This window comes from Geotrypetes seraphini, chromosome 6 (genome assembly GCF_902459505.1).
Source record: "Geotrypetes seraphini chromosome 6, aGeoSer1.1, whole genome shotgun sequence".
In the NCBI taxonomy this organism is placed as follows: Eukaryota; Metazoa; Chordata; class Amphibia; order Gymnophiona; family Dermophiidae; genus Geotrypetes; species Geotrypetes seraphini.
The window spans coordinates 114,351,694-114,373,468 of record NC_047089.1 but is presented as its reverse complement, the minus strand read 5'-3'; the positions used below and the strand labels follow the sequence as shown (position 1 = coordinate 114,373,468).

The 21,775-nt window shown below is 41.7% G+C and overlaps 1 protein-coding gene across 1 annotated transcript in view; it reads right to left on the bottom strand.

Annotated features, from left to right (window-relative positions):
- The window catches only part of HERC2 (HECT and RLD domain containing E3 ubiquitin protein ligase 2), a 3,346,202-nt gene that overhangs the window by 247,279 nt on the left and 3,077,148 nt on the right, over positions 1-21,775 (bottom strand). The window contains 1 exon segment of the mRNA XM_033948978.1: positions 10,494-10,577. Coding sequence (XP_033804869.1) covers positions 10,494-10,577 — 84 coding nt within the window.

Sequence of the window (21,775 nt, the reverse complement as noted above, 5' to 3'; positions counted from 1 at the left end):
CTTAACGACCCCTGATGGCGGATCGCAAAGACACCACCAAATACATCAAATGGAATCTCACTAAAACTCGCTTACCACCACAATGTGGTAATGTGAGAATGTGGTAATTAGCACCACATTCTCAAACATTCAAAGATGCACCCACCTGCTAAGAAAAGCTACTTTACCTCCATGTCCACTAAGTCTGTATTTTAAGTCTATATGTTATATCTACACTGTAAAAGCTGAAATCTAAGACTCTTTGTCTATACTGTAAATGCTGTAAATTCTGTATTTCTCACTAAAGTACCCATACTATGAATGTACTCTTGTAACTCGTTCTGGGCTCATTTGGAAATAAATGGATAAATAAACACCGAGGAGATCTGCTTAATCAGATCTGAGAGCTTTATCCTCTGAAAAAGGCATAACTCAAACGCCTCCTCACTGGTAGATGGAAAAAAACAAGTCCCCAGTACTAGCGGCCATCCCCTCAAGAGGATCCTGGAGGTGTCCAAGGGTCCAGGTCCTCATGCATTGGTTAAAACTCTCCTCAGATAACAAGTCCTCGTCCGAGGTGGTACGTGGGCTCCTGGACGAGGGAGGAGGGGGACGTGAAAAAAATTAAGGGGTCAAAACATCAGGACGCACGGAGGGAACAAACCCTGAGACCCCCTGGACACAAGAAGGACCCCCGGCCGCCAGAAAATATGCTTTACACAAAGCAAAAAGAAAATGAGGGGGGGGAAACCCCAGCGGCCCCATGGGACTCAATGCCCCAGTAGGGGACCCAGTTGTATACCTGTCCCTGTTATGTCAAAACAGGAAGATGGAGAGGCTATCTGAGGAAAAATGGCAAAAAATACGCCAAAAATAGCCCCTCCAGGGTCTGTAGTGGCTGAGAAGACTGAACTGTCCCAGCCACTAAAGCAGACAAAAACCGGCATCGGCTGAAAGAAAAAAACAGCTGATAGGAAATCCCTAGCCGCACCGGTGACAGCCAAAGAAAACCCTCAGTGGGCAGCAGGAAAAGACCGGGCTTCCATGCAAAGCTCTGCCGGCTTGCGAGGCACTAGCGGTGGGGAGCCCTGGACACTTGCAACCACTACCGATGAGACTCTTCCACCGCACCGGCCTGAACAGCTGTTTTCAGGCCGGCCATGAGTGCCTCTTGTCTGGACCATTTTGTGCACCTCTCCCCCTGAGAAGTGCTCAATTACTCCATATGCAACCTAGCTGAAAGAAAAGTGCCGGTTAGTTGAAAAATACAGTAATTTACAGCATATTTAAAGGGAAAGCAACCCTTCAGACTGGCACTGCCTCAGGATTTTTTTTTTTCACAGAACAGACTCCACTGGCACTCTAAACAATATGCCTTACCACAGGGGGTAACGCTTACTGTTGAGGCACCTCTAAAAAAATGTTGGGGAGGTAGAGGAAAGGGGGGACAGACCCCGCTTGAGACCCGCCGGGTTTGACACCCCGAAGGTCAGACGGACCTCCAAACAGGGTCCCCCAAGCTCAGTCCGGCAACAAAAAGGGACAAAGATTCCTAAACAAATTCCAACAGCCCTTTCAAGGAAGATGGGTACAGCTTATCACACTTGCTAGAGACTGAGAGAAGACTGAGGTAATTAGGATGGGGGGGGTCACATGATATGTACAGTTTCAAAGTTGTGTCTCAGTCTTCACCTGCTGGTCATGATGAGATATATACCCGCTTGTAAGATTAACCTTTGCTGGTCTGGAGTGTTGTTAAAGAAATATATATACATACACACATATATTATATACACACAGTGTTTAATGTATATATACATGTGTCAGCCTAGAGGCCTATGGGAAATTATATCAATCTGACCCTGGCATGGGAAGGCAGATAGACCCTTAGTGCAGGGAGACTGTGTTAAGTATCCCTGATATGTTTTAAGTTTCCCTGATTGAATCATGACTAGCTAAAAGGTGTTAATGTCTGATTAAGAGGGTGCTTAGGACAATGGTGCACAGATCAAGCCAGAGACTTAATCCCATCACCATGCTTGCAGATGTCACACTCTCCTTTGTCAATTAAATTGACCATTGTCTCAAACAGTTTGCAAGTTCTAAACAGAAAGATACTGGGAGATACAATATTTTCTCTAGTCAGAATAAGATTCCAAGGTATAAAAGCCTGCTCTCTGCTCTATCAATATGTCTCTTTTTCTATCAAGCTATCAGGAGAGGGGTCTTGGCCCTCTCTCTCTCTTTCTATCTAGCTATCTCTTGGCTCTTTGCTTGGCACTCTGGTTCTGTCTTGGCTCTCCCTCTCTCTGTCTATCCTTCCCTTTATCTATGGAACATGAAGCTTAGACCATCCCCCTTTTCTCTCTCTCTGGCTCTTCCTAGAACTGTAAGCTTCTATGTCCCTCTTTACCTCTGAACTCTGTAAGGCAGGGAAACTGCTATGCTCTCTATTTAATTGTAATGTTTAATTGTAATGATTATAAATATTGCTTTTCTGTAAGACTATTTCTATAATATATTCTTTATATAATCACCCCTGGCTGTGCTTCTTATTTGATTCTATCCCTCATGAAACTTCTGTGAAGGTATTGAACTCGGGACCGCGGATTATAAGGCCGTGTCAAACATAACCCCTCCAACCTAACATTGTGGGGGTGCGACCATTCTTACATTTTATTAAACTGACATTTTGGGGGCTTTGTCTCGGTCCTTCCTGATGATTTCATTTGGGTAAGTAGAATTTAAGTTTTTTTTTTATGCACTGTGCAATAGGATTATGTATAGACAGAGTGATATAGAAATCAAAAGTCCTTGCAAAACCCTTAGATTGATTATACGTTAGACTGGATGACATACTGTTGAAAAGTTCCAGTAATATTGTGGGGTTTTATACTTGGTGAGATTTTATATATCAATTGACTTTCTATTTTGATTGATAGACAGAGTGAGATAGAAATCAAAAGTCCTTTTGGAACCCTTAAATTGTTTTAGACTGGATGACACAATTGTGAAAAGTTTCAGTAATATTTTGGGTTTTCTATTTGGTGAGATTTTACTATCAAAAGTCTTTGTAGTTTACCTGTGCCAGTTTGCATTGTATGATTTGCTATTATATGCTTGCTAGGGTGTTGCATGTTAGAATATTTGAGCTGCTCTGAAGAAAAGCAGGGTTCAAAGTGAAAACAGTCACTCAATTAAGAAACGCCACATCTGTACTAATAACTTTTACTTTTTTACCTTGTGCTTTTAATTCTATTTCTTGTCAGTCTCTGCCCTGGTGAAAGGCCCAGTGCACACTGGACTGGAACTGGCAGCTGACACCTCTGCTCTTCTATATTTTATCCTGCTAAACTTCTGCCTGTAAATTTCAGGTACTAACCAGTGTGGGCAAGTGTGGGCATAAGTGTATTATTTATGCCAATGACTCTTGCCTAACACGCTTTACCTCGATTTTCTACCTCTTAACTAAAGTCTCCCTCCTTCATAAGTGGGAGCATTTCAATCTCAAAGGCTACACACAGACAGGGACATTTAGAAGCCCATTCTCTGCCCACGAACCAAGGCAGACTTCTGCAGCCTCAAATATGAACCCTTTTGATTTTCAAGAACTCACAGATATTGTACACAAATATTTTGACAAGAAAGGGGGTCCATATGAGGGTAATTTTCCAGAACACACATGGCACGATATTCAGAAACAAATGGTTTCTCATTCTCAGGAGTTTAGAAAGAAAACAGATAAAAGAAAATGCCTTTTCATTCAAGGCCTCTGTAGAGGACTTATTAGCCTAAGACAAGATAATACTGACTTGAACATTCAGTGCCATCAGCTGTCCAAAGACTTAGATGAGGCACAAATTAATATATCCATGCTAAGAACCCAAATTGTTCAGGCCACAAATTCCTTTTTAACTGTAAATGAACAATTAGAAGAGGCCAAGGCAGAATTAAAGTATTTAAAGTCAAAATGTGCCTCACAGGGACAGGCTATTCTGCTGTCTGCACTTGTGCCACCATCACCATATAATCCATATAGTCAGAAAACCGTTTTTGTAGCAGGTCAGAGAAAGGGTAAACTAGCTACAGATGTAGAACAGGAAGAAGAACCGACAAACGAAAGTGAGGAAAATTCATTACCAGGCCAGAGCAATACCAATAGTACCCCTATAAGTGACACAGCTCCAGTAACTGTAGTGCTGCAGGGACATATGAAGGACAGTGACATTGAAAGAATAGTGGAGAAAGTGGGCCCTATGCCTTTTAACATAAATGAATGGTGCAAATGGGCTATTGACATACTGATTCACTGGGGTCTAGGGAAATACAAAAGGAACAATTCAGATTTTGATAAGCTTATGCACCTAGCCCTGGGTCCACATTATTATAAATTTGGATCTCTTGTTCATCCATACCAATTTGTAAAGATGGGCATCGAACAACTATTTCGCTGCACCTCTTTGCAAGTACTTAGAACTCTTTCACCCCTGCCAAGTGATACACCAGAGCAGTTTGCATATAGAGTGTGGGTAATCAACGCGGCACTTAACGAACATGAACATTGGCCCACTTCCTCAGATTATGGCCAGAGAGAACATAAAGAATTCCTATTAGAATTATTATCTCCTGAGATTACTAAACACCTTCTGTTGTTCTCGGAGGACCCTAAAACTACACCTTTTGACACTTTACTGCTCAGGATTGGGTCTGTGTGGAATACCCAGCCAGCTCAAATTATTTCAGTATCAGAAGCTAGAAGGTGGCGTGCTGAGGGAGCACCCCAATACAAGACCACACCACACAATAGAGGAAATAGAGGGCATGTCAGAAGTAGTTACAGAAATGCCTCCACTTACATTCCTTTCCATGAGCTCAGAGCACAGACAGAAGCATTAGAAAAAGAGAAAAGGAAATGGGAACAGGATCGTCACACAATGCAGATAGAATTGGACAGAGTAAAAAGTGATTTGACAGCCAGGAAAACCAGTGCTAGTGTATAGGGATGTCCTGACTCTCTGTGTCCGAATGCCAAGGTGACTCAGGCCTTCACAGCCCAGCCAGACTCCTTTCGCTTACCTGTGGACTCACTTCTGGAGACGCAGGATAAGGGAAAGAAGTCAGACTCAGAATTCAGCTTGAAGTATGTGGCACCTTTGATTTTGGACACTTGCAGCCGCCCCAATGTTAATACTACCATAGAGGGTCAGGATAAATTAATTTTGATTGATACAGGGGCTAGAATCAGTTTCACAGATAGAGCGCCTCCTACTGGAGATAAGAAAAATATGGAAATTTGTGAGATTCAGGATCTAAATGACACAGCTTCAAAGTGTGTGTCTATCCCACAAAAGGAACAAATGAAAGACATTGTAGAAACTACTGCCAGCACGAGTGAGAATACAGGCAAAGAAATAGTTGAGGTGGCTGGTCTTGTATTAGGTACAGGAATTCCTAATGCTTCTAAACCTTTGGTTCACGAGGTTATTCCTGTGCAGTTAGCCACACAGTGTTGCATGCTAGTGCAGAAGCATGATGGTAGTGTAACTCACTCAGAGGCTGCAGATCTTTCAATTTGGGCACAAGATTGTGGGAAAAGGTACACAGAAATTTTGTTTGAGGGCAAAGATCCTGAACCACAAACACAGCATCCAGTACTTCCTCCAGCAACAGAACTGGTGCCTAAGATGGAGGAGAGGGGTCTGAGTGGACCTATCTCTTTAGCATGTGGCTCTCCAACTGGGTCATTTGCTAATTCAGAGGGCTCTGTTAGGCTCACTATACACTCTCAGGCCTTAACTAAGATTTCAAAGCCTGTACCAGTGGCTGCCTCTTGCTCTGACATTACTGTGAAATTTAACCCTACATGTGCATTTTTCTCTGTCCTAGACATGACTAATGATTTTCGGAATTTGCCCCTTGCCTCTGAATGCCAGGACACGACAGTGCAGACAAAAGAAGAAAAATCTAGCCTGCACCTGACTTCGGCACCGCAGTGCCCATTCCTCCGAGTGCAGTGGGACCCAGGTGGCAGACATGTGGTCCAGGTCGGCCTGAATGGAACATGGACAAAGTTTGCTTTAAGTGACCTTGAGGATGCTGCTAATTTGAAATGGGTTTTTTTTTTCTTTTTCTTAGCAGCAGTTCCAGACCAATTTTGGCACAAAGATATTTCTAATGGTTTCCAAGGTTCCTCTTTATCACTGCAGAGATAGAGATGTTCCAAAGAAGATATTAGCTTTATGCCTTTTCTGAATATGAGATGGTTATGATATGCATTATTTGTACTACTCAGGTGTTCATCTTTGCTGTTTTTTTTTTTTCTATAACAATGTGTTTATTTGCAGAGTTAAATTCAGCCCTGAACACTTGACAGATGGACGCCTCAAAATTTGTGTTTTATGTGGTCTGTGCCATGTCGTCTGTCTTATGTCTTTTTGTTTTAGTTTAGGGGGTACCCCAGGATACATAACATTGGCCATTTCTAGAGCTCTTTTCCCCATTTTTTTTTTTACTAGCCCAATTGCGCAATGTTCTTTTTCCCTATAATTTGCATATGCTAAATGTAGCTTAGTTAGGGGTTATATTTTTTTAAGAAAAGGTTTTATTCTATATCTATACCGTGTTTATTCTATGATCCTCACTAGATTCAGTACATATTTCTGACATCATTTTTTTTATATATATACATTCAGTACAGAATTATGGTCTCTCTGAAGTGCCATAATAGTTATATGCAGCACACAAAAACATATCTTTTTGGAATGTCTGATTAAGAACCTTAAGTACCTGAATATTGCCTCTCTTTTGCCATAACTTTACCAAGAAAATGCATTAATATTGTTACATGTTGCCACATTCAGTACAGGCAACTGGTCTCTCTCTCTCTCTCTCTCTCTCTCTCTCTCTCTCTCTCTCTCTCTCTCTACATTCAGTACTGGCAACTTGGTTTCTCCTCCATTTTCTATCTCTTATTTGGATCACACTGGAGTACAGCTGCTGAATGATATCGGGACTCTTTTCAAATCCCTCCCTGTATGCACAGACATCATTTCATCTCAAGGGTGAATACCACTAATTTCCAGTGACTGAAAGATCCTGTGCAAACATCAGATCCTGTGCAAACATCATTTCATCCCAAGTGTGCATCTAACCAGTTTAAAGAGACTGCCGGTTCCTGCTGGACTAATTCATCTTCCTGCACCCTGACTGCAAAGACTTTTACACACATGCTATACACAATGTTTCCTGTTCATCGGATATAGCCACCTTCCTAAGAATGCTTTGCTGTACAATTCCACCTATTTAACCTATTCTATGGACATTCCAGACTTTATTTCAAAATTTGCTACGATACACTCATGTCTCAGTTTGGGATTCGCCCACTGCAAACCACGTATTTAATGTTTTAATTCACCCTATCATTATCTTAATTATTGTACAAATTTTGCTATGTATTATTATGATTTTCCTTTGCTGTAAAGTGAAACACATGTACATTTCTTTACAACGCTTATCATACCAAGTTCCTTCTATCTTTTAAGGCTGTTATACATGTATTTCCAGTATCTTCTCGGACACTTGCTAATTTGGTTTTAATTTGGCATGGCCTATTGCATTACCATTACCAGGGTCAGACATAATATTTTCCCATATCCCATACTTAGATACTCTCTCTTATGACATCTTGGTACCTTTATACCTGAACCTCCTGAAAAAGCTTCCTGCATCCCTTATGCACCGTTCATTCGCTCAACGACGGGTAAGATATAAGTATACTGGGATCCCCGCCCAGATTATGGCCTATACGACCTAAGACAGAGGTTTGAACTCGTAATGGGAACTGTTTACGGACTATACAACCTATCTTCATAGCTTGGAGATTCTGCAAGACAGGGGACGTACTGTTGGAGGTAAAAGAAGCATCTGCTAATTGCAGGCTGTTTAAAGAAGGGTACCACAAGCTCTCCCTCATTTCAAAGAATAAAAATAAAAATAAAAAAAGTATGGGAGATGTCAGCCTAGAGGCCTATGGGAAATTATATCAATCTGATCCTGGCATGGGAAGGCAGATAGACCCTTAGTGCAGGGAGACTGTGTTAAGTATCCCTGATATGTTTTAAGTTTCCCTGATTAAGAGGGTGCTTAGGACAATGGTGCACAGATCAAGACTTAATCCCATCACCATGCTCGCAGATGTCACACTCTCCTTTGTCAATTAAATTGACCATTGTCTCAAACAGTTTGCAAGTTCTAAACAGAAAGATACTGGGAGATACAATATTTTCTCTAGTCAGAATAAGATTCCAAGGTATAAAAGCCTGCTCTCTGCTCTATCAATATGTCTCTTTTTCTATCAAGCTATCAGGAGAGGGGTCTTGGCCCTCTCTCTCTCTTTCTATCTAGCTATCTCTTGGCTCTTTGCTTGGCACTCTGGTTCTGTCTTGGCTCTCCCTCTCTCTGTCTATCCTTCCCTTTATCTATGGAACACGAAGCTTAGACCATCCCCCTTTTCTCTCTCTCTGGCTCTTCCTAGAACTGCAAGCTTCTATGTCCCTCTTTACCTCTGAACTCTGTAAGGCAGGGAAACTGCTATGCTCTCTATTTAATTGTAATGTTTAATTGTTAATGATTATAAATATTGCTTTTCTGTAAGACTATTTCTATAATATATTCTTTATATAATCACCCCTGGCTGTGCTTCTTATTTGATTCTATCCCTCATGAAACTTCTGTGAAGGTATTGAACTCGGGACCGCGGATTGTAAGGCCGTGTCAAACATAACCCCTCCAACCTAACATTGTGGGGGTGCGACCATCCTTACATTTTATTAAACTGACAACATGGTGTTTAGATATACATACATACTGTATATAATGTATGTGTGTGTGTATATACATTTACAGTCATGTGAAAAAATTAGGTCACCTCATGAAATATATATATAGGCTTAAAATGTTTATTTGCAATGCCCTAGGCTCATAAAATTGTATAGCATCATGTTTCTGCTTTGAGCAAGGAGATGTGGGAAAGAAAATTAAGGCTGCAGGGACAGGGATGAAAAATGTACTTCATTGCAGGAATGGGGAGGGGATGAAATTGCGCCTTGGGGATGAATTTTTGTCCCCGGATTACTCTGTACCACATCAATGAATTTTAAGAGCCTGAAATTGTATGGTCGAAAGCAACCAATACCTCACGTCCAATGTGGGTAAGAGTTATGTGGTTTCCAGGGCCTTTCCTTATGTGATCAGTGTAGGTGAGAGGGGGGACAATTACAGCTGCTTTTTATAGTGTATCATACTGCCATGAGTAACATAAGTTTATTTTCTGTCTTTGAACATAATGTGTATGGGACTTGTACTTTAAAATCTCAGGGATGATATAAGTGAAATTCTTATATATCTCCTTGGCATAAATGCGCATGAAGCAAATCTATTTCAAATAAAAGGAAGCTCTGAAATGAGGGGGCTTCAGATGAAGATGAAAAAGGACAGACAATAGTAACTTGAAGAAATACTTCATGGAAAAGGTGGTGAATGTATGGTGAAGGTAGTGGAGAAAAGATTGTACCTGAATTCAAGCAAGCTTGAGGCATGTATAAAGGATCTCTACAGGAGAGAAAAGACAATAGTATATGACATTGATGGGTAGACTGGATAGCCCCTATGGTCCTTCAGCAAGGATAAGGATAAAGGTCAAGTATTTCGTACAACCAAAGCAGTTTACATGCAGTAAACTATGTCTTTTTCTCAAAGAATGAAATTTATGAAGCCCAGTATTCCAAAAAGTAATAACAAATAGAAATAACTTCCAAATTGCTACAGTATAATAAGATGAAATCTAGAGAAAATCAAGTGAGATTGAAGTGGTGAGGGATCAGTTGCAAGCAAGATAGCTGCTGTATCAGACTACCATACACCTCTTCCTGGAGAAAATTTACCATGCATAGATGGAGCAGAAAAAGTCCTACCACCAAACTGGGAACCAGCTTAGGCCTGCTCACTCACTACCAGTTCTGAAAGCTAATGTGAATAGGTGACAGATTGCTACCTAGTGCTAAACTGGATCTTTTGGATCTGCTGCTGGACCTACACCTACGTATCTCTCAGCTCATTTCATGTTACATAGGCTCAGTGAAATAAACTCCTATTTCAAAGCATTGAATTGTCTCTTTAAATACCAAATGTGAAAAAATATACAAAGGTATGAAAACTTTTACAAGGTACTATGGGGGGAAGTTTCAATGTGGGCTACTGTTTACTATACCCCAACTTGTGCTATTTTAGCACAGGTCCTATGCCATGAGTCCTAATTACAAATAACCCAGGTTAACAGTATATAACCCTTCTTAGAGTAGCCCACATTGGTAATTTCCTCCCTTAAAATCAACATAAGATAGGGATTAATATTCTTTAACTTCACATACTTGCAATTCTGTGATCATGAACTACTATGAATACAATGATGAAAAATCCTGAAACTAAATATGTTAGTCATTATTAATACTTGTTACCTGTATTCTATTAAGTTCTACTACTGGGCCATGCTGACGATCCCTCACCATTGTTGCCTGTACAACTTTTCGAAATGCTGCCTCCTAGGAGAGGAAAAAGAGCATGATTATACAAAAAAGGAAGAAATAATATTAAGCAATATCTTCCTGTGACCTTATCCATTTTGACTAGTGAAGATAAAGCATTCTAAAAAAGCAATAGGTAGATGAGTTTCTAAAAAAATGTTTCTGACACAGGAGTAGGCATTATCTTACATTTTAAAGTCTGATTTAAAGGTCTACAAATATACACCATGGGCAGCCCAAGTGACTTAAGACAAAGATATTAATGACAGAGAATCAAGTCTCAAAGGTATTTCATATGTATCCTTTGTGGGAGAGTGTGGCATGATGGTTAAAGCTTGGATGCAAACAGGAGAAGCTGCCCTCACACCAGTGAACAGCAAATACAACAACAAAGGTGACCAATTAGTGTTCAATCTCTTTATTGGTAAATAGACTCAACACAATCGTGTTTCGGCCCTCAAGGACCTGCCTCAGGAGTCTTTTGATAGATTTATTCATGCAATTCTCAAAAACTCCAGAGTGACTTGAATCAATTGGAGAAGTGGGCAGATAAATGGCAGATTAATTTTAATGTGGAAAAATGCAAAGTGATGCATTTAGGCAGAAAAAATAAAGATCACAAGTATAGTATGTCAGGTATAACTCTGGGAAAGACCAAACAGAAAAAGGACCTGTGTGTATTGATAGATAGGACCCTGAAACCGTCGGCGCAATGTGCAGCAGCAGTGAAGAAAGCAAATAGAATGCTAGGCATGATAAAGAAGGGAATTACGAGTAGATCAGAGAAAGTTATAATACCGCTCTACAGAGCCATGGTCAGACCACACCTGGAATACTGCATCCAGCATTGGTCTCCATACCTAAAGAAGGATATAAAACTGCTAGAGAAGGTGCAGAGATGAGCAACGAAGCTAGTGAAAGGTATGGAGAACCTGGACTACGAGGAACGACTTAGGAGACTGGGGTTGTTCTCCCTTGAGAAGAGGAGACTGCGAGGGGATCTGATCGAGACTTTCAAAATACTGAAAGGATTCGACAAAATGGAGCAGGGAAAGCAGTTATTTACAATGTCCAGTGTGACACGGACAAGAGGACATAGACTGAAGCTGAAGGGGGACAGGTCCAGGACGAATATCAGGAAGTTCTGTTTCACGCAGCGAGTGGTGGACACCTGGAATGCTCTCCCAGAGGAAGTAATTACAGAATCTACCGTTCTAGGATTTAAGGGTAAATTAGATGCACATCTCCTTAAGAGTGGCATAGAGTGATACGGGTAAGGGTAAATTAGATGCACATCTCCCTTGAGAAGCATACAGTGATATGGGGACTAAAACTATGCCAGAGTACACCTGGCGGGGCCTCCGCGTGTGCGGATCGCCGGACTTGATGGACCCAGGGTCTGATCCGGAGATGGCAATTCTTATGTTCTTTTGTACACACTTTAACTAGGTCTTCGATCCAGCGGTGGATAAATATCACCTATTGCCCATGGAACATATGTCTGGTAGAAAGGGATTGCCTCTCTTCTGCGAGGCTTTGGATATCATTGATGGGTGGTGGGTATTAAATCTGGGCGAAAAGGATTTTACTCATCTTTCTAGGACTCATGGAACCTTGTCTAGACTGGATTATTGTCTGATCTCTAAATTGTTTTTTTCTTCGGTACAATCAGCTGAGATTGGCTCATTTGATGCATCTGATCACGCCATGATTATCTTTATTCTTGAACTGGACCCCACAAGGCAATAAGCTTTTAAATGGCACTTTCCTCTTTCGTTGTATACAGACCCTCAGTTTCATGATTTCTTGTTGGAAAAATGGGCGGATTAACAGCTGCATAATGCTCCCCATAGGGACTCCCCTGTCTTGTACTGGGAAGTGGTGAAAACGGTCTTGCAGGGTGAGATTATGGCCTATTTGAGCCATCGAAAAAAAAAAAACGTGATAAAGAGATCCTCCGATTGGAGATTCGCTTCAGGGAAGACCATATACGATATAGGACCCATCCGACGCCTCAGAATAAGACTCAACTTCTTGATACCCAGACAGATTTTGCAAGACCTGATTCATGCCAGGGCATGGAAATCTCTGGCGTATTACAAATATAAATTTCATCTGTATGGTAATTCTAGGGGCAAATGTTGGCAAATGCATTGAAGCAAACAAGAGGACCGGATCATATTTTACAACTGTATTCTCCTCAGACTGAGAAATTAATGAGGTTTTCTATGACTACTATCGGGGTTTGTACTCTAAGCCGTCTGATTTGATGGATGGTGGGGTGTATCTGGAGGTCTCTCTTTACCACAGGTTTCTGACCAGGTTCAGGTTCAGAGGAAAAAGCATCTATGGTCATCGGTTCAGGTGCACTGCTGAAGGCCCCTGGGTTGGACAGATTTTGGTTCAAATTCTATAAATTATTAAAGGAGTCCATAGCCCCTGTACTGATGGATACGTTTAATACTTTTGTGGCCTCTGGGGAACTTCCCGATTCTCTTATCGTAGCCACAATCATTGTTTCATTGAAATCGAACATTTGGCCTCATATCAACCGATTTTCCTGCTTAATGTCGAGACTAAATTGTTTGCAAAAATCTTGGCGAATAGGCTGGCAGATTGTTTGCCAGAGTTGTTGGCTTCACCTCAGGTTGGGTTTATTTGGGGGCGCCATGCAGCAAAAAATCTCCGTTTGATCTTGGCTTCCCTGGAATTAGTCAAATGACTGCAGATTCCTTCTTTACTAATTAGTTTTGACTTGGAGAAGGCGTTTGATCAGGTCTCCTGGGATTTTATGTTTTCGGTCATGGTTTACTGGGTTTTTTCAATCTGCGGTTTGGGTGCTATATCAGGTGCCTTAGGCCTTGTATGGGTAAGTGGGCACAGTTCTGTGTTTTCGATAGAGTGAGGTATGGATAGAGCAGGGATGCCCTCTGTCCCCTCTTTTATTTGTGTTGACATTGGATCCTTTGATTAGAGATGTCCTGGCTAATCCAGACATACAGCGCATCTGGATTGGGGCCTTTGAATTTAAAATTTATGCTTTTGCGGATGACCTATTGGTGCATTTAAATACTCCGGCAGCTTCTTTGCCTTGTCTTATGGAAACATTTTGGAAGTATGGAGATTTTTCCGGGTTCTGTCTGAATCTGGATAAATCATTGGCATTGGCTACTATGCTCCAGGTACAACAAGGTCCTTCCCCCTCTGCTGGGCAACTGTCCTTTTTTTGCTATTTGGGAGTTCAGCTTACCGCTTCCATCTTTGACTTATATCAGAGGAATGTTGCTGCTTTGTTTCAATATACTGAGGAGTTTTTGTCCCGTTGGGCTCCTTTGCCCATTTCACTTCATGGCCATATTCAGCTTATTGCCAAGATCTTATTCCCCAAATGGCTCTATACTTTGCAGCTTTTGCCTCTTTGGTTAAAGAATCGGGATATCCGACGTTTACATTTGCTGTTCGAGGTTTTTGGAATAATAAAAAACACAGTTGGCGTTTAAATACTTGATGGGGAATTGGTCTAGGAGTGGAATGGGCATCCCTGATTTTCGCATTTACAATCTGGCTTGTGCCCTGTGTTCTTTGGGTAAGTGGTTTTCAGATCATCAGGATTTCACTCCCAAAGCTACCGAGTATCTTGTCTCTTTTACACGTGCTGTTCACTGCGTTGCCTTCTTTTGCAAAATCTAGTTTACTTTTGCAAATTCTCTGAAGGGCCTAGGCTGCCTTTGTGGCGGGGTAATAGTCATAGAGATATTGCCCATTTTGGGGAATCCCACTTCTTGCCGGAAACCGAAAATGCCACTTTTTGTCATTTGGCCTTGGCCAGGGTGCGGATGCTTTCTCAAGTTCTTCAGGAAGACTGTACACTGTTTTCTTGGGTCTCCTTTCGCCAAATCTATCATCTTCATCTAGGTGATTTTTTGGCCTACAAGCAATTGCAACACTACGTTCATTCCTTGGATATAATGGATTTGTTGTTTCCCATTGAGACCAAACTTAGGGAATTGGTGGAGCCATTTTTGGAGAATGTCTTTCGGGTATCGGGCTTGCATAAATCCCTCCAAAGTTTGGTTGTTGGGGTGGACTGTGATAATGTAGTGTGGAGGTTGGTATAATGGAGGCCTCCTTGGATTTACTGAAATTGATTAGACGTACTCCGGAAATTTTGGTCAATGAGGATGTTAGAAAATGTCAATTTCAAGTCCTGCATAGGGCGTATTTTACTAGAGAACTGTTGTATAATCGGGCTACAGTAATTCTTCCATTTGCCAGAAGTGCAATTTTGGAACCCATTCTTTTATTCATGCATTTTGGACATGCCCAAAAATTAAAACATTTTGGAGACAGGTCATTGAATATGTTGCCAGCATTTTGGATTAGATCATCCCATTGTCAGCAACAGGGTTCCTTTTAGATAAATATGAGACTTTTTGTTTACCTCAACGGGGTCAGAGGATGTTTTTACGGAAAGTGGGGTTGTTGGGGAAAAGGAATTATTGTCACTATGGGTGGGCAATTCCCTTCCTTCCTTTTGGGCCTGGCACAATCGGCTTCATGCGCTTTATTGTTAGAACGTAACTTGGCTCGAACCACCCTTAAGAGGAAAAAATTATTTCTTGCCACCTGGCTCCCCTATATTCAATCTATGAGTCCTAGGGCTCGCAGCGATATTTTGAATATTCTTTGATTTGCTCAGCTTGGAGGTTCATAGGAGAGATTCTTGGGGATGCACAGGAGATGCACCTTTCTCTATTTTCTTTCTTCTTTGTTCTTCTTTTTCTTTTCCCTCTTGTATTGTTGTTTATTCTTGCCTCTTCATACTTTTTTTGTTTGTTTTTTTGGGTGGGGGGAGGCATTCCATTATATTCGACCATGGTCATTTGTATTGTCTGGTTTCCTTCTGTTGGGTGTTCTACTAGGTTGGACACACCGTAAGGTGTGTGTGTGTGTGGGGGGGGGGCTACTCTTGTTGCCCATCTGTGAGCTTTTCCGGGACCCATCAGAACCCAGGGTCCTGGAAATACCTTCCTTTTTTTCTTTTTCCTACTTTTGAGGGATGGGCGGTGGTTAGGATGATGCAGCAAACCCAATTGAGATGGTTTTAACTGCTGCTGCCCTGTTGGCCTGGCTTAGGCTATACTTTGGTTGGTTTACTCATTAGGTGTCTTGGGTATTTCTCTGGTGCCTTTTTTTGGGGGGTGGAGGCTTTGGGGGGAAGGTCTAGGTTGATGTGGGGGGAGCACAAAAACTGGATGATACATTGTGTAATGCAGTCCTGCACAATATAAGGCCCACGGGTCGCATATGGCCCAAAACAGCTTTCACTGTGGCCCACAATGGCTCTCCCTATCGGCTGTCTTTCTCAGCTTCCCCCGGATTCCTCCCTTTAAAGCTAATTATGGCATCCTGCAGAGCGAACCAAGCAGGCTGCCATCAGTCTCCACAGCACGTTCCCTCTGCCGTGGTACCACCCCTGACATAAGAGGAGGGTCGGGACTGAGGCAGAGAGAATGTGCTGAGGAGACTGATGGCAGCCTACTTGGTTTGTTCTGCAGGCTGCCATCATTAGCTTAGCAGTGAGGGAAACAGGGAAGATAAGGCCCCCATCCATCGCGAGGGCCCTGGTGGGATGCTGGATCTGGACACCGGGGAGAGGGGGAAGAGAAAAGGATTTTGAGGAGGGGTGGGAAAACAGAATTGAAGACAGGGCCCCCTCAGTAACTTGATGTCGCAGCCAATGCGAGTCTGTCCGTGTAGGAGTCCGAGTCCACAACTGCCATACGCCACCTCTGCAGCGCCTCAGGCAGTGCTTCTGCTCCCTTGCCCCCATGTAGGCCTGGGCGCCGCTGAACAGCAACCTCTTAGTTTTCTGGAAGACCTCGCGCTTGTCCATCTCCCCAAAGACACAGCTTCTTGAGGCCCACACGCGTCTTTAGCTGTGACAGGGCAGATGTTGGACGAGAGGGGAGGACTCAAAATGTTAGCAGAAGGAAGATATATATAGGGGAGGCAGAAGAGAGGGGGCAGATGTTGGACTTGGGGGTGTATAGAGGGAAGAGAAAGAGACTGCTGAGAGGTGGAAAGATTCTAGACCAGGGAAGAAGGAAAGAGAGGCAGAGAAAGACTGGAAGAAAGGAGAACAAATGCTGGACATGGGTGGCTGGGTGGGGTTGTAAGCAGAAGAAAGACAGAGGGAGAGGCCTGGACCAAAGGGGAAAGACAGGAAGCAGATGCTGGACTATGGGAGATGCAGACAGAAGAGACAGAGGAGGAGAGACCCTGAGGAAGAACAGAGAGATGGAAGATCATAACAGAAGAGGGAGAGAAAGGAAGACCTGGAACAAAGGTGGTGGTAGATACAAAGGAGAACTAAAACTGGATCTGAGGAGGGTAAGCAGAGGAAAAAGAGATAGAGATCTGGACCCAAAGGGGATGGGGTTGGATTGTGAAAGAAATGTTGGGTGCACAGTCAGAAGGAAGTCCAAATAATTAAATCACCAGACAACAAAGGTAAGAAAAAATATTTTATTTTCAATTTAGTGATCGAAATGTGTCAGTTTTGAGAATTTATATCTGCTGTGTGTATTGTGTGTATATGAAAAATGAAAGGAAAAAATTGCAATACAATTAGTAAGGGAGGCAGGATCTGGCACAGAGCTTGGGTGGGTTTAGGGAGGAGCTTGGGAGGTCTGTGGTTGGAGGTACTTTGCCTACAGCAGTGTTTCTCAACTACTTCAAGCCAGTGCCTCTCCTTCTCTCATGCCCTCTTCCCTGCTGGCACCTCCCACTGGCATCTCAGGGCCTGTCTGGAAGGCTTCTGTGCATGTGTCAATGTGATGATGTCACGCATGCGCATGACATCATCATAGCAATGTCCGCGCACTTCCAGGTGACTCGAGCTGTGGCCTTGCTACATTTTCTGACTTCGTTTTGGCCCCGGATCATTTTTGAGTTGTGCAAGCCTGGTGTAATGTATTATTTTTATTGTACGTTCTGTTTTCTCTATGTAGTCATCAATAAAAATTATTAAACCATAGATTGAATAGAAGTAGATGAAGTGTACTAAGAAACTGTAAGATGATGATAAAATTTAGATAATAAATGAGGCATGAATATACTAGAATGCATTAAGGGAAACAGTGTAGGTTCTTGAGATAAGAGAGAAGAAAGTTTATAGGGATATGAGAAGCAAACAATGTTGAAAATGAATATAATTAAAATGTTGGATAGAAGGTAACCTTTAACGAGATTGCAAGAATGAGAAGGATCTCAAAGTGGAGTGATCTAACAGGTCCTGAATAGAATGAATACCTAATTGACGCCAATGCATCCAAATAACAGGATGTTGTCCAAATTGAATAGAGGTATTCCCTCACAAAGGTGAGCAGAAGGTCTGGTGCACTCGGACAGGTAAAGTTTTATCCAAGATCCCCAAGGATTGAACTGTAGTTTTCAAGATAGGCCAACAGTGAAGTAATGGTAATGTTGAAGCACCCACTAACTGCATCAAAGAGAAGGGATATACTAAAGATCTCTCGGTGGCTAGCCAGAGCGGAACATCCAGATCCAAGAGTACCGAAGACCATCTACAAGCGCTACGAAGCAATGCCACTAAAGCAAATCTACGAAAGTCAGGGAATTGCAACCCACCCATAGGTTGGGGACATTTATATTTTAGCCTCTTGAATACTTTTATTTTGTTAATGTACATCGCCTAGAAATTTTGTAATAGGCGATTCATCAAATATTCAATAAAACTTGAAACTTAAGTGTATTCAGGGCTATATGAGGGGGCTTGGATCTCTACAGGAACTCTGTCAGGATAGGATCTAATTTGTGATACAATGATGGTGAGAAAAACAGGGACATTTGTAGTACATATAAAATTTAGGGTGATATAATCATACGTATGGCCTCTAGCCACCCCACCATGAAAGCTTTGGTCTTTGACCATAAGGGCCGCCGTATGAGCAGACTGCTGGGCATGATGGACCATTGGTCTGACCCAGCAGCGGCATTAAGATTCTAGGGGTTATCTTTCATTATAAACTAACCTAGTAGCATTAGTAGCATTGTTAAATCAACCTTTTTCAGACTTTGCCAAATTTGTTCAGTTTCGCAATTTCTATGTCCAAAGTCACTTAACATTCTAATCCATTCCTTGGTAATTTCTAAAATTGATTATTGAAATGCCCTATTTAAGGGAATAGCCCAAAATGAAATCAAACGTTTACAGATTATTCAAAATGCTTCTATTAAACTTATATCGAAAGCTAGGAAGTTTGATCACATGACACCTCTCCTTAAGAAAGAGGCTCCTGGTAGCTCACCAGATAATATATAAACTAAGTCTGCTTACACTCAAATCATTACTTTATAAAACTTCTGCTTTTATTTATAAACTACTGATTCCCTACACCTCAAATAGATTATTGAGATTGAATGAACAACATTTACTGATGATTCCCTCACTTAAAATTATTAATACATAAGAACATAACATAAGAAGCACCATCTCTGGAACAGACCTTAGGTCCATCAAGTCCGACGATCTGCATATGAACTTCCTGATATTTGTCCTGAGGACAAACTTGTCCCCCCTTAGCTTCAGCCCATGTCCTCTTGTCTATGCCACATTGGACATTGTAAATAATGTTTTTTCCTACTCTATTTTGTCGATTCCTTTCAGTATTTTGAAAGTCTCAATCAAATCCCCTCGCAGTCTCCTTTTCTCATGGGAGAACAACCCCAGTCTCTTAAGTATTTCCTCATAATCCAGGTTCTCCATGCCTTTCACCAGCTTTGTTGCTCGTCTCTGCATCCTCTCTAGCAGTTTTATATCCTTCTTTAGGTATGGAGACCAATGCTGGACGCAGTATTCCAAGTGCGGTCTGACCATCGCTCTATAAAGCGGCATTATAACTTTCTCCGATCTACTCGTGATTCCCTTCTTTATCATGCCTAGCATTCTATTTGCGTTCTTCGTCAACAGCTTCAGTGTCCTATCGATTAATACTCCCAGGTCCTTTTCCTGTTCAGTTTTTCCCAGAGTTGCACCTGACATACTATACTTATGTTCCTTATTTTTTCTGCCTAAGTGCATCACTTTGCATTTTTCCACATTAAACTTCATCTGCCATTTATCTTCCCAATTCTCCAATCGGCTTAAGTCACTCTGGAGTTCCTCACTGTCCTTCGGCGATTTGATGGCCCGGCATAGCTTTGTGTCATCTTCAAACTTGATGATCTCACTGGATGTTCCATCCTCTAGGTCATTGATGAAAATATTAAATAAGATGGGCCCAAGTACCGAGCTAGTCACATTTTCCCAGTCTGAGAACTTCCCATTTATGCCCACTCTCTGCCTTCTGTTCTCCAGCCATTTGCCTATCCATCTTAGTATATCTCCTTCTATTCCATGGCCCTGCAGTTTCCTGAGGAGTCTTACGTGTGGAACTTTGTCGAACGCCTTCTGAAAATCCAAGTATATAATATCCACCAGTTCTCCATTATCAATTTGTCTGTCCACTGTCTCAAAAAATTGAAGTAGGTTCGTCAAACATGACTTCCCTTTCCTGAATCCATGTTGGCTGGCTTTCATCAGGTTGTGTGTGTCTAGGTGTTGGGTTTTGCTATCCTTGATCAGCACCTCAACCATCTTCCCAGGGACCGACGTGAGACTCATAGGTCTATAGTTGCCCAGTACTCCTCTTGATCCTTTTTTGAATATCGGCGTGACATTCGTTATCTTCCAATCGTCTGCCCTGTTTTGATTGACAGGTTGGCAAGTTTTTGCAATAGTTCCACTTTTAGCTCTTTCAAGACTCTCGGATGAATTCTGTCGGTCCAGGAGATTTGTCGCTTTTGAGTTTGTCGATCTGCATCTGCTTCAAAGTACTATACGGCCTGACCCCCAAGTACATAACGGACCTTTTCGCATTTTCTAATAACAAACTCAAGAGAAACACACACCCAAAACTCATTTCCCCTCCAGTTAGAGGCTGCAAAATGAAAAAACACCACGAACACCTTCTCTCTCACCAAGCAGTCCTATGGAGCAAAGACCTAGACCAACTGCTTTCGCCCACTACATACGGGGAATTCAGGAAATGCCTAAAAACATACCTGTTCCAGAAATACCTAAACAATTGACCCGCTCTCCCTCTCCCTCCCCCCTCCCTATTTCACCTGAACTTACAGCACTGTTATAAATATAATCTGTTATCTTCATCTTATCGTAACTTTACGTTGCTATTTATCCCCAACAGGTCCTGTGGGACATTACCTACTAAAATGTACATATTATATTTTTGCTCAGCAAATTGTATTTCTATACTATTGTCTCCTGAGGTCTCTGATCTCTGTATTTCCTCTGAATATCTACCTATTGTATTTTGCTGAATGTCCAACACTCTTGATTGTAAACCGCCTAGAAGTCGCAAGATTGTGACGGTATAGAAGAATAAAGTTATTACTATTTGGTCCAAGTCCACTTTTACTGTGGTAAGGTTGTCCTCTGTTACTCCTTTGAACACTTTCACTGCTTCTGGAATTGTTACAGTGTCTTCCTTTGTACAGACAGATGCAAAGAATGAATTTAATCTGTCTGCGATTTGTTTGTCTTCCTTGATGTACCCTTTCCTTCCCTGGTCGTCCAGCGGTCCCACTGCCTCTTTTGCGGGTTTTCTCCCTTTCACGTACCTGAAGAAGGGCTTGAAGTTTTTGGCCTCCTGCGCTATTTTCTCCTCATAGTCCTTTTTGGCATCCCTCACCGCCCTGTGACACTTCTTCTGATCACCCTTGTGTTTGTTCCAATACTTGGCGGCAATTCATTTTTTCTGTCACAGCCCCTCAAACATGGAACTCACTCCCTATTTACTTAAGGGAAGAACACAACTTGGATAGATTTAAGAGCAAATTAAAAAGCTTTCTTTTTAAGGATGCATTCGATAATTAGTAAGCTCTTCTAATGGCATTATTTCAACTGTATTTTATAGCTTCTCAGAAGTACATTGATCTTTCCTTTCCTTTTGTTTTTTCCTTTGAATGTCTTATTTACTATCAAATAACTTGTATTTCCTTTCCCTATCTTTCCTTGTGTTTTAATATGTTTGTAATGTTAGTTTATAATATGTTTTGCAAGACTTAGTTTTTGTCATTTATTTTGTTATCCCCTAAATTTTGTAATTTTATTGATATGTACATCACTTTGA